This window comes from Gossypium hirsutum, chromosome D05 (assembly GCF_007990345.1).
Source record: "Gossypium hirsutum isolate 1008001.06 chromosome D05, Gossypium_hirsutum_v2.1, whole genome shotgun sequence".
NCBI classification, from domain to species: domain Eukaryota; kingdom Viridiplantae; phylum Streptophyta; class Magnoliopsida; order Malvales; family Malvaceae; genus Gossypium; species Gossypium hirsutum.
Genome location: NC_053441.1, coordinates 36565924 through 36579871, shown reverse-complemented (window position 1 = coordinate 36579871; position 13948 = coordinate 36565924). Strand labels below are relative to the sequence as shown.

The 13948-nt window shown below is 33.1% G+C and overlaps 1 protein-coding gene and 1 non-coding gene across 2 annotated transcripts; both read left to right on the top strand.

The window, feature by feature from the left end:
* The first annotated feature begins 1766 nt into the window (after nt 1-1766).
* Nucleotides 1767-1872, top strand: LOC121218071 (small nucleolar RNA R71). The gene has a single exon (XR_005914336.1). It is a non-coding gene; the product is annotated as a small nucleolar RNA R71 (small nucleolar RNA).
* Nucleotides 1873-6731: 4859 nt separating this feature from the next.
* LOC107961443 (purple acid phosphatase 4) lies at nt 6732-8674 on the top strand. Its single transcript, XM_016897575.2, has 7 exons — nt 6732-7088; nt 7185-7341; nt 7422-7529; nt 7624-7751; nt 7841-7969; nt 8035-8102; nt 8266-8674. The coding sequence occupies exons 1-7, from the start codon at nt 6861-6863 to the stop codon at nt 8483-8485; spliced, it is 1038 nt and encodes a 345-aa protein (XP_016753064.1). The 5' UTR covers nt 6732-6860; the 3' UTR covers nt 8486-8674.
* Nucleotides 8675-13948: the final 5274 nt, after the last annotated feature.

Genomic DNA, 13948 nt, shown 5'->3' with positions numbered 1-13948 from the left:
AAGCCGTACTGGTTGAACAAAATCCCTCGAATTGGCTTCCATCAAAGCTATGTTTTCATTACCTTTTTAATCTTCCAATGGCTTAGAACCTAAAGTGTTCTCCAATGGGTCTTTAAAATTGTTCTCCCATTATATAGAAACTAAGGTTTCTATCTCCTTCGCTACTGAACATTCCTCTATCGGATCAGGAAATTTCATGTCTCTAAGAACATTAAACATTACCTAATCATCCTGAACTCTCATCGTGTGTTCTCCTTCTTTCTATCAATGTTCTTCGCGTGGCTAGGAAAGGTCACCCTAGGATGATCAACACTTCCTTATTTGCTTCAAAATCTAAGATAATAAAATCAGCAAGAAGAATAAATTTATTGGCTCTTACCAAAATATCCTCGATCTTTCCTTCGGGGTATGCTAAACATCAAATTGAATTTGATGCTCGCTCCTAAGTTGCACAAAGCTTTACCGCTGTAAGATTCCTTAATATTAAAGGGTATAGTAAAGCTTCCAGGGTCCTTCAGTTTTGGAGGAAGCTTGTTCTATAAGAAAGCATTGCACTCCTTCATTAAAGCAAAAGTCTCATACTCACTAAGTCTTTTCTTCTTGGATAGGATGTCCTTCATGAACTTCACATAATTGGGCATTTTCTCTAAAGCCTCCACCAACGAGATGTTGATGTAAAGTTGCTTTAGAACGTCCAGAAATTTCTTGAATTTCATATCTTATTTCTTCTTATTTGACTGGAACCTTGGAGGATATGGAGGTGGTAGAACTTTTAGGTTGGACTAGAAAACTTTTCTGAGGAGATAAATCTGCATCTAAAGAAAATGTTAGTTTTTTAGAATTCACTAGTTTAGGCTTTACCTTATCAAATTTTGTAAGTTTTGGCTCAGTTGGTGTAGGATTTTCAACTATTAGTTGACTTCCCTCTTTCTCAATGGGTTCATCTTCAATCACAACCTCCTTGGGTTCCAAAGTCTTACCACTTCGTAAGGTAACTACTTTGCAATGTTCCTTACCAAAATTTTATAGATTTTCTGTATCACTCGGTAAAGCTCCTTGTGGTCGGTTACGAAGCTCCGTAGCTAACTAACCCTTTTGGTTCTCTAACTTTTTCAGTGTTGCTGCTTGGCTTTAGATTAAAGTGTCATTCTTCGCCATGTACACCTTTAACAAGTTCTCTAAACTTTTGGATGACTCAGTTTGTTGTGGTTTTAGAGCTTTTTAATTAAACCCTTGGGATTGGTTGGGTTTATGCTGCATGTAAGTGTTGTTCGGTTCATTTCCTTGGTTACTCCAAGAAAATTTTGGATGGTTGCGCCATGAAAGATTGTAGAAGTTGGACTGTGGTCTGTGTCCACTTCTATTTTTTTGTTGATTCCTTATCTAATACACCGAATTAGGATTTGATAGAAAATTCTTAAAAGAATGAACATCCCCACAGTATACGCAGGAAGCAACATCAAATTGACTTGGTGACTAAGTTGCAAAATTATTCAAACCATTAGTAGTAAACTGTTTAAATATTGAAGAAATAGAAAACACCTGAACTGAGAGTGATGTAAGTGCATCCACTTCGTCCACTTTGTCTTCTTAAAGTTGCTTGATTTTTTGGCCATTGATAGTTGTTACTAGCGATCCTCTCAATGATCTCGTAAGCCTCATTATAAGACTTAGAAAAAATTACACCATTCGCAGAAGCATCTACTGTTAACCTTGTGTGTGCGTTGAGACCGTTATAAAATGTTTCCAACTGGATGCAGTGTGGAATCCCATGATGAGGGCACTTACGAAGTAATTCTTTGAATCTCTCCCATGCCTCATACAAAGATTCGTTATCCAATTGTTGAAAAGTGGTTATCTCATTTTGCAACTTAGCGTTTTTGCTATGTGGGAAATACTTAACCAAAAATCTTTCTGCTAATTCTTGCCATGTAGATATTGAACTTGGTGGCAACAAATTAAGCCATGCTCGTGCTAAATCCCACAATGAGTATGGAACAACTTCAACCTCAATGTGTCTTCAGTCACACTGACTATCTTAAACGAATCACTCACCTCCATGAATAATCGAAGGTGAATGTGTGGATCTTCCGTAGGCATTCAACTAAATTGGCCCACCATTTGGAGCATTTAAAACATCACTTGTTTCAATTTAAATTGCAGTGCCTCAATCTCCGGTCTCCTAATTCCCAGATTTAATTCATTAAAGAGTGGCACAGCGTGCTGTCTTATGGCACGATCCCTACCATCAGTAATAAGGATTGGATTTTGCACATGATTGGCTCCATCTCCTTGTCCATCATTTTGATTTCCAAGTTCCATCTCGGCTTGTCTTTGAGATGATCTTAAGCGTCTTATTTGTCTAAATGTCCGCTCGATCTCATGGTCTATAAGTAATAAATCGATAATTCAATTTATGCTCATAAACACCTAAAAAATAAATCACAAAAAATAAAGAATAAATTAGTAAGATTATAAGTTAGATAAAAATGGAATAAAAACCAATTTATAAAGAATAATTTCACAAAAATGATTAAGGCAATAGTCCTGGCTACAATGCCAAAAACTTGCAACACTCGGTTTGTGCAACTGTACACAGTCGTTATCAAGTAATAAGTAAGTAAAAGAGTTATTGTCTCCACAATGACTGTGTATGTTAATCAATATATTGCAAAATTAAAGTCAACAATTTGATGATAAAAACACAATATCTTGAGTGATGGGTGATTAACTAAATTAAATTACCTAGATGCAAGATTGATCCCCTAATACAATTTAAACTAAATGTGAAGTATGAAATGAAATGTATGAATTAATTTAGCAAAAACACAAACTTCAACAATCAATAACATGAATATGCTAGGATAATTACATCATTCAACTTAGCTTATTTACATCATGCTTAACAATGTTCAAAAATTATTCAATGACAACTCGATCTTTCATAAGTTTAGAAACCAAATTAAGTTCTTTCGGAATCTTTTACTTAGTAAAACATGCATTTTACTAATCATATTAAACTAAAGGTTTCTTAGGATTCATGTGAAGTAATAGGGATGGGTTGGGTTTGAAACAGTTTAATCACATAAACCTAAAAACTATGCAAGATAATAGAGCTCGTTAAAGTTATTCTGGACCTTTAATTTAGTCAAGTTAGGATCTAAATTAAGCATGCACATTTCAATTATTATGTCCACTAGCCGTCGTCTAGTTAGGATCGTTCAGCTAATTCTAATGTATCCAATCATGTATGAATGAAATACATACTTGAGTTTAATTGAAAACATTATCGACTAAGGCACAAACAATATAGAGATGATTTAAACAAAATTCATTAAATAAATGCAATCATCCTAGCTAAACAGAATTAAGCTACCATTTTTTATGACAAGATAATAAAGCACATTGCAGACATGATTAAAATCAAAATAACAAATTAAAGGAAGAATAAACTCTGTCAAATCAACAGTCTCGTGAACTCTAATTAAAGATGTTTTCCTCCGATCCTTGTGTTGCTCCTTTGCTAATGGCTCCTCAAGGTGGTCGGCCAAGAGATAGCCTTATCAAGGTTTTTGGCTAAGAAAGAAAATATGGGATGCTATGCATGGAAATGAATAGAGGAAATGAGAGAATGAATGATGATTAAAAGATGTGAAGAATAAGGGATGTAGGGATGAGGGATGATTGAAATGGGGAATGAGTGGGAGTATTTATACTTGAAGTAGATGGTAGAGTTTACTAAAAATAAGGATTGGAAGCCCTCCATTTTCTCCATTGCTTGGGTGGCCACATTTTGTGGAAGAAGGTGGATGAGGGTTCCTTTATTTGAGCATAGAATCATGCTAAATTTAGGCATGGGTTGGCTGGTTTTAAAGGCAATCTTTGTGTGTTGATTTCCAATGATTCTTCATAGTAGGGACCTCCAGTAAATATCCCAAAATAGATTTTTGGGCAGCCAACATGCTTGTGCCGAATTTGGGCTTAACTCTTCCTTGTTGGATAATTTTGTGACCCATTAAATAATCAGACTTATCTACCATGTATCATCATTTTAATTAGGTCAAAATAACATCTTATTGACCCATTTAGCATGGTTTTATCGTCCAACATAGGAAATAAATAGCTCATGTTCATGCAACTTGATAATAAGGTCTTTATTAAATCAACTTCATGGTCTCACTGCACAATTAAATATAACACATTAATAAATAACATGAAATAATTTAATTTATGCACAAAATTCATGTAATAAAGCACAAATTTGCATATTTTATAAATTCATGTCCATTATCGAGGTTTAAGCAAAATTCACTAAATTAATTAACAAATACTCAGGATTTGTATTATTTTTAAGTAAAAAGGTGGTAAAAGCTACTAGAAGAAACCTATATAAATTGGAGTTTACAATTGTGCCCTTGTCTTAAGACATAGACCATCAAAGTTAAACTAAAGAAAATTCAATCAAGGGTCTCGAGACATATGGGTCAAGGTCTCGAGATATGGTCCCTTTTTTTGAATACTTCAAACATTGAATCTAAGAATTAGAGAAACAAGGGCGACATGTCTCAAGACATTACCCTATACTTAGCTAGTTTGACCCATGATTTGTAACCTAGCTTTGGTTTTACCATCTTTACCTAGATTTAATATATGAGGATCGTTTAAGTTCATTTTAAGACATAATACATGTTTTATTTTCCTCACTTGCAATTTTTTTTTTAAATTTCCATATTTTTGTATGAACTTGATTTAGTTTTTAGTTATTTCAAAAATGAATGTGACATATTGCATTTGGATTCGTCGTCTAGGTCGAGTGCATGGTATGTTTGTAATAATAGAGACATAATTTCTTCAATTCCAATCGACCTAGCATATTGTGTCGATTTTTTGAGTAATATACTTGGAAATACTCATTGATTCCTTGTTAACGTTGTTTCAAACACAACTGGTAGATTCCAAAATAATTGTTACTTGGGCATCTTTACCATTGGCCATGAACCTCCTTTGAGTTTTTAATTCACCCAACTTTTCTATTTTTCAATCAAAAGTGAAGAAGAAAGGAATGAAAAAAAGAAAGAAATAAAAGTTGCTAACTCAAAACCAAATCCTGAAAGATTTCGTTGCAATTTCATAGAAGTTAATTGATATCTTCTTTTTATAAAGAAAATTGACTTCGATTCATGAATGCTCCATATCACTTCTTCTTCTATTGTAGCAAAAGATTCTTATTTTATGTGGAAAAGGCTCGTATCAATAATTATGATTTTACATATGGACAATTCCTCAATATCTTGTTCATTAGCAACAAAATATTTTCTCTTGTGTGGTGGTAAAAAAAAGTTGTTTTTGGGGGAGAGATATTATTTCACCTTCACATCATCCTAGGTATCTAACATATTCATATCTAATGATTTTCCACAAAGTGGTGAGGAAAGGTATAACTTGTACAAATCTCTAGTTTGCAATTCGATACAATCCATTAGTTTGTAGAGCTATTTACTCAATGAACCTGATTATTGCAATTACTTAGGATACCATTTTTTAGTTTAGCTTCTAGAATCTATTTTTTAGTTCAAGGTCCCTCTTTACTAATTGGAATCAAAGAATTAGTAGATCTGCTCCGCTCAAAATGGGAATGGGCTAGGGTTATGAACTTATAATCTATAATTTGATGATCAAGTTGATTCCATGATTATAAGTTGATTCCATACCACAATAGGGTTATATACATTCTCATTACGAGAAGAGGTCATTCAAGCGTATCTAAATAGATATTATGTTTACATATGGATCCCAACGTCGTTACGTTTCATTTAGGATTAGGAATGGGCTTAATCGAGCCTCCTTTTTCCATATCTCTCATTATTTGAGATCCTATTCATCTCTTTTCTTTTTTTTCTTCTATTGAATCGAGAATTAATAAGTTTGATTGTCCATATAGGGTGTTACAATGATCCAAAAAAATTGTAACTAAAATTAATATAAAATCATATTTATGATACAATTGACTGAAGAGTACTATCATAAAGATATTTTTCCTTACTTTTATCCATCTAAGCATGAAAACCAAATAGTATAACATTTTCTAGCAAATTCTCAAGCTTACTCTTCAAGGAAGTATATCAAGGGGCATACTTTTTGTTTTCATTTAATGCAATCCTATAAAATGAGACAATTTTGGAGAGAATAAATGTTAAAAAATTTGAGCATGATGAAAAAATAGCTTCATGATTTTAGTAGACCTATCAAGGTTTGTTATTTACTGATTACATTTTAGTTTTTCTTTTAATGTCTATTTTATCATTCATGTTTAAGGTTTGTGAGCCCCTTTTAATAATGTCTAACCTTTTATTAGGATTTTAATTTGTATGATTAAAGCCTGAGACAAAAGTTTTTATAGTTTGGATAAACTTGAGTTACCATTTAATAACAAAAAAATATTTCTATTTCAATTTCCAATAAATATAAATAATTTTCTGTATGAATTTTTTTAATATTATTTTAAATATTGAATCAAAATTTTTCTAACAGCCTCAAGACTAAAGATTAAAAAAAAACACAATACCACGATTTAAACATCAGCAAGTGTCATCCACAACTTACTTAGAGAAGAGGTACCACGCTTTGCTTTCCATTAATGGTCAAATTTCCTTGAAATATGCTTAGCCAAATACATTTTTATCAATACTAAACTATATAAATGGCACGAAATCAATCTAACACTCATAATTGAACTTTATTATTTAACTTTCATTTTTTTAGTTAAATAAATTTACCAACCTTTCATAAATTCTTTCCGTCTTTCTTACCTTTTGAAAAGCTTTGTTTGAATAAAAACCAAAATCCTTTGAATAAAAGCCATGGTGGTAGCAATGGTAGCAGCATCCATGGCTTCCGGTTTCAGAACAAAAGCAATGGCAGAGCTTTGTTGTTATTTGACGGTGGCGCTTTGTGCATTCTTGGTTCCAAGTTTTGCGAAGCTTACAACGATTGAACACCCCGTCAAACCTAATCGCTCCCTTAGCTTTTTGGTCGTTGGAGATTGGGGCAGAAAAGGATTTTACAATCAATCTGAAGTTGCTTTTCAGGTCTAATTCGAATGAATCCCTAAACTATAAATTACTTTTTATATGGTTTTTTTGGAATTCAAATCTCATGAAAATATTCATTTGATTGAATTGCAGATGGGAAGGATTGGAGAGAAACTAAAAATAGATTTCGTCATCTCAACAGGTGATAATTTCTATGATAATGGTTTAACAAGCGTTTATGATCCAGCTTTTAGAGACTCTTTCACAAACATATATACTGCCAAAGGCTTGCAAAAACCATGGTACAGTGGTAAGTCTTTGATGAAATTTAATTCCCTAAAATTGTTTCACTTTTAAAGGGTTTTTTAATGCTAAAAAAATTATTTGTAGTTTTGGGAAACCATGATTATAGAGGCAATGTTGAGGCACAACTCAACCCTATTCTACGAAGCGTTGACAAACGATGGATTTGTATGAGATCATTTGTCCTTAAAACAGGTAAATTAATTAGTAAAGTAGAACTGATTATTATTCCAACCAGTGCAAAATCGTTTTGGTTAATAAAAATATTGATTTCTTTTTTAATTTTCAGAACTAGTAGATATATTCTTCGTGGATACCACTCCATTTGTGGACAAATACTTTACAGATCCAGAAGACCATACTTACGATTGGAAAGGCGTAGAACCTCGCAAAAATTACCTCTCTAGTCTTATCAAGGTCGTCTTGTATTATTTATTTATCGTATTAGTATTAATTTGTAACGTTGGTATTATATTTTTATAACCTTGTTTTCATTACCATTTTAGGATTTGAAAGCGGAAATGCGAAACTCAACTGCCCTGTGGAAATTTGCTGTTGGCCACCATGCAATTAAAAGTCTTGGCCATCATGGTGACACTGCCCAGCTTATCAAGTTCTTACTTCCAGTACTCAAGGTAATCTTATTTAAATACAAAGTTTTATTCATATATAATGTTTAATTTCATATAAAAAATTTCAGGACAACAATGTTGATGTTTACATGAATGGCCATGACCACTGTTTGGAGCATATTACAAGCATGAACGGGTAAAGTTTTCCTACCAATTTATGCGAACACGTTCACAATGATATTTTAAATAACACAGAAACAGTGCAATAACCCTGAGACAGACAGGGTTTTTGTGATGTCTGTGTTGAGTATGGTTAAAAAGAAAGTATGGTAATGATTGATTGGAGTTTGCAAATGCAGAGCAATGCAATACTTAACGAGTGGAGGAGGGTCAAAAGCATGGAGGGGTGACCTTAAACCCGACGATGACGTTAATCACAGCGCGAAGTTCTTGTACGACGGCCAAGGTTTCATGTCAGTGGAGATGAATGAGAATGAAGCCATGATTTTGTTTTATGATGTTGAAGGCCTGATTTTGCACCAATGGAAGATCTCTAAACAGTTGCGTTCTGCAGTATAGCAAGCTTTCCTTAATCTGGATTTTTTTTGTTTTTGAGTAAATCTGTTGGAGATATTTATTAGATTTGTCAATTTTATCTCCGGTTATTATATATTTAATTTGTACAGAGATGAAGTGTGAATATGTAACTAAATTATTTGCCCACATCAAAAAGTTTTGACGGAAAAAAAAAGTAGATTTTTTTAAAAATTATTTTCATGTGATTTATATGGAACCCTTCTTATTTTAATCGACTTTTTTACCTAAATAAAGGACAACTTAAGAAGTTGCCTCCTTTAATGATGTAAAAGGGAAGTGGAACCCAAATCACTGGTAAATGGAATAACTTCAAGTCATAACCTCCATTTGGTTAAAAGCCTTAGAGTCAGTTTAAAATTGTTTCTCAACAGCAGTTTGAGATAAAAAAAAATATTTTTAAGATAAAAGTATTCTTAAATAAGATGTTTTGTAAAAATATTTTTTTTTGGCAAAAAACCCAAATATAAAATTTTAGCTTTTGTTCAAAAGTGTTTTTTTTTTCCAAAAACACTTTTGAGAAATAGTGCTCAACTAAGCCTTAGAGGTGGAAAAAACCAAATAATCTAAACAGATCTTTGATTTTTTTTACTTTCAACCAAACGATCTTTTCCGCTATTCTCGTACCACGAACTGCTTCGAGTGTGGGTTCGAACCAGTTGAATCAAAACACAGAACTATAAAAAGTTTTCTCTTATCTTTGGAGTGAAAACGAAAATTCTCTCTTCTTTATTAGATACCGGTAGAATTGTTATTCTGTAAAAATATATTTAATAGTTGAGAATAAATTCTTTCTATTTTTCGGCAGAGTAAAAATCTCCCAAAGTTCTATAAATAGCACTACCAGTGTCATCTATTTATAAGGAGAGAAGGTAGAACCGTTGTTGAATTATAGATATTTATTTCAAGTAGAAAAATAACTTCCTAGTCCAAGTAGGAGAGGGAGAAGGGCTAATAGGGTGTGTTTCCCCTCATATGTATTATGATGGAGATTCAGGTCTCTCATTGTATTGGTCCTAATTAAATGTGTTTTCTGAACTTTTAACCTAGCACTTTATAATTTAATCCAATTCAATATATATTTTTTTTTATTTTTTAAAATAAAAATTATTTTTTCAATTAAATAATTTTCTTATCCCAATTTTACCCCCAGTAAAATTATGATGATTTTGTCCCTAGCAAAATTTTCAAGAAAATATATTCAATATTTTAAAACTCAACTTGTTCACTATGACCTAATGATTTATTTTCATTTTCAGGCTTTAAAACTGCTGAAAAACATAAACTCATTCCTCCGATTTTTTCTAAGTAATCCATATATATTTTCCAATGGATCATTTCTCATTTTCATTTCAATTTTCATTTTCGAGAAACTCACATTCATTTCTAAAATGATTCCATTTTCTTTATTTCAGAGAAAACCATAATCATTTTTCTGAATGTTTCTCATTTCTCTATTTCTATTCATTATGTTCATTTTGATTCAATATGCAATACATTTCTGGTTTCAACAAGTTAACGGAGGGATCGATTGGATATATGTAATTAGGGCTCAAATGATTTATAATTAAGTTTCGTCTTTTTGTCTATTAATTATAAACTCATTTAGTCACGAAGTCATTCCACTATAATATCGTGACTGAGCTCTCTTGATACGACCCCACCCCGGACATGTCGTTGGTTCAGCTCACCTAATTTTAATTCAGCTCACGTGAGCTTAATTTAGCTCGTTTGAGCTCGGTTTAATTTTTTTCAGCTTATTAATTTTATTTGCTGGAATAAATTATTTGAGTTAGTTAAATTATTAATTCAGCTCGATAATTGTTAGTGTTTAATTTGTTTAAATCTGGACAAAATTAATTATTTATGTTAAATATGTCCATGCATGTTTTAATATGTTTTAGTTATTACCTAGCATAAATGTGTCTATCTCATTACATCTAATTAGTGTGTCTTATTGTTGATTTAATATGCCTGAATTCAGCCGAATTTATGAGCAGGTTTATTGTCTAAGTTGAAGCCAAATTTAATTTGTCTTAACTTGATTAATTGGCTAAATTTAATTGCTACAGGTACATGCATGAAACAACATTAATGGAGCTGATGATTCCTCTTTTCTATATGACTATTCGTGTAGCTCAATGGACAATGAGCTTAATTAAAACTCCAGCTGCTGTGTTGAGCTTCTCCAAGTGGCTATTCGAAGAATTCAATGGACAAGGCTATTCAAATGGAGTCCATTCAGCTAGTGGCTGATCAATTTCGTCCTTTCACACTTAGAGGCTATTGGAGTTCATCCATTCACATTATTTGGGCTGTTCGTGCTCCAAAACTCCCATTAAAATGTTGTTGCACGTTAAGCTCCTCAAGGCAGGATTAAAGGAGCTCATTTAAGCACTTGGCTGAACATAGACATGGCCAATCAGCTCCCAATGTCTTTCAATTAATTTTGGCACCTCCTAGGCATCTAGAAGCTGTCATTAGACGTCCTCAAGAAAGACAATTAGTTCCCATGCATCCCAATTAATTCCAGCTGCATTTAGACACTCTAGAAGCTATCCAAAGACGTTTTCATTGCTGGAGAAGTTTCCTAGAATTTTCTTGAATTTTTTGGAAATTTCAACTCATTAAAAGCTGAAATTAGATGACTATTCGGCTAGACCTTGTTTTGGCTATAAATTGTTGTTTATTTTCATTGTAAAAGGACTTTTGAACCTTTGATTAATGTTTATACATTTTGTGAGTTTTTCAACTCTCTTATTTCGTTTTAGACTCAAGTAGACTTATCTAGCTTGCTAGTGGCGTCTTCCTCGTTTCTTCGAACTTATCACTCATTCCCAAGTGTGGCGTTCAACCATTTGATACCTTTGGTTCCTAACTCTTAAAGTTAGCAGGTCAAGGTCCTTTCTACCACCTTTAAGTGTTTTTATAAGAATCAGGTTGGTACTCTATTTTAGTACTGGTTCTTTCTTGACCTTAAAGTCATTCGAGCCATTTGCAAATCCATCTTCAAATAACTTTTAGCCTCTTCACTTAATCGAATCCATTACATACCTTACTTAGCCATCTTGAACCTATTTTGGAAAATAAATACCACACTTAGCCAAATTTAACCCATTTATTTTAAATCGAGCGATACTTCTCATTTTAACCATCGGGCACATTAACGACTCGACTCACATCACCAAGGCAGATCACATCATCTCCCTAATGACATACCATTACAAAAGTAACTATTCAGGTCATAAGTGTGTTATGCTCATAGTATATCCTTGATCTTTTTAGGATAATATTTGTTCTCCCAGTATGATCCTATTTTATATCATAGTAATCATTACATCTTTCTTCATAAAAAGTCAATCACTAACAAATAGTGATCAAGTCATCCATAACAAAGACAAACGACTCGTGGCCAGGCTTACTTTTCATAAACCATGTAATGCTTATGAGAGGATATCATTTACCCATGTCTCGGGATATGAATTCCACTGTTGTGAATGGTGCTACATACTAAAGAAGTTGTACACCCTACGCACCAAATTTTGGTTCCTTATCTATTCAAACTCACTCCTTTACTTACATCAAAGTGTACAAGTCACGCATACATAGTCCGTGATCCACTCAGGATTTAGGTATGTCACACTATAAAAATTGCAAGCGAGTAGATCCATAAACGGATTCAAAATCTATTCCACTTGGGTCCAGTCAGTCACATTTATGTCTCTATCTTCTAGGAGTCATCCGCTCCGATGCCCAAGACAAGTCATCTCCTTAATTGGACTTGATAGACGACATATTATTCTTTCAGTCAGTTTTCTCATTTTTTATTAGACAAATTACATGTTTAGGTTCTTATACTAATATAAGTTGTCTTTATGTATTAGGATCTAACCACATAATACCGCTTCGTATCAATTAAACATTAGACAACCAATAAGTAACATTTGCTTCAATTTTGTTTTGCGTGCAAAAACCATATGAGGACAATATAAAAAGTATTAATGTAATTTATGAATAATTTTATTAACCAATCTGTTCAAAAAAATTACAAGTGTGCTTAGACGAAAATACTACACTTAAGGCACCAGATCCAACAATAAGAACTAATATGAACATGAACAAAAAGGACAAGCTCTACATACGTTGATCTATAGGTTCTTTTGCTCTAGAGGCTTGTATAGTACCTTTGAAATGAATTTGGTTCATGTCAAATTTTATTTCAAAACCTAATTTTTGTCTTATCTCCATTTTCTCATTTATCCTATTTCTATATCTCGATTAGCATAGGGACAGTTGCTTTCAGTATGATGATTTTTCGTAATTTAATACATCAAATTAGGCTCTCTAATACACTCGTGAAACTTATTCTCAAGCAATTTAAGTGTACTTTTTATGCTTTTGTTTACTTTTAGCTTTCACCATTAATAAATGATTTTTGCTAAGTTTTATCCCTTTTGAGACCCAAATTGGCAAAACAGTGCCATGGGGAACCTAATGACTGTAGGAAAACAAAAATGGCCTGACCTCGAGGAAAACATAATTTAGAGTGGGTGTCGCTACACTGATGCCATGGATTTCGTGACACTGATGATGCAAAACTTCAAGGGAAAATCAACATGGAGCTTACTATTGAAAGAGTCGTGACACTGAGGGAATGATTTCACAACACCAAGCCAAAATCGTGACCCCGAGCCTCCAAGGTCGTTATGTCGCAACATCAACCAAAGGATGTCACGACACCAAGAACCCTTAGAGCCTCACTTGTGTTACTGTCTAGGGTGTTGCGACACTGAGGCCTAGGTGTTGCAACATTACTGTTGGACAGGGAGAAAAATTGTTGCAGGGGTAGTATTTTTTGTCCAACATCAACCCAAGTCAAAACATAAATTTTAGGGGTATTTTTTTTGTCTAAAATTTGGATTGTATCTAAGCTAGTTAAAAGCAATTTTAGCTGATAACTTTAAAGGAGCCACCTTTTCTTTCATCTTTTAAGCTTAGTAGTAACTTCTTCTTCATTTTTTTAGGATTTAGTTGGTAATTTAGCTACTTTTTCCTATAACTCTTGTATTACTTGCACTTTGGTACTCAAACTTTACTTTGTATCTTCATTTTCATCCAAATCCTTTAATATATTTCAGTTTCATTTTCTTTTCAAAGTATAAAAATCTAAACTGTAACGCCCCAAATTTCAGTCTTAGAAGTATTTGGCTGTGAGCTTGGAAGCGGATAGGAGACTGCTCTTAGATATTTTAGCTGTGTAAGTGAATAACAAAAAAGTATGTCTTCTTTAGTGGTTAAGGGTCCTGAGCAGTATTGGAGAACTCTTGGGTTCAAACCTGGGCTGTAGCAAAAAATTTTGGTTTTAGGTGAATGAAACCCTGGGAGTAAGTAAGTAGGCTTTAAGACTAAAATGTGGTAAAAGGTGACACAAAGAGAGTGGGTGGTCTA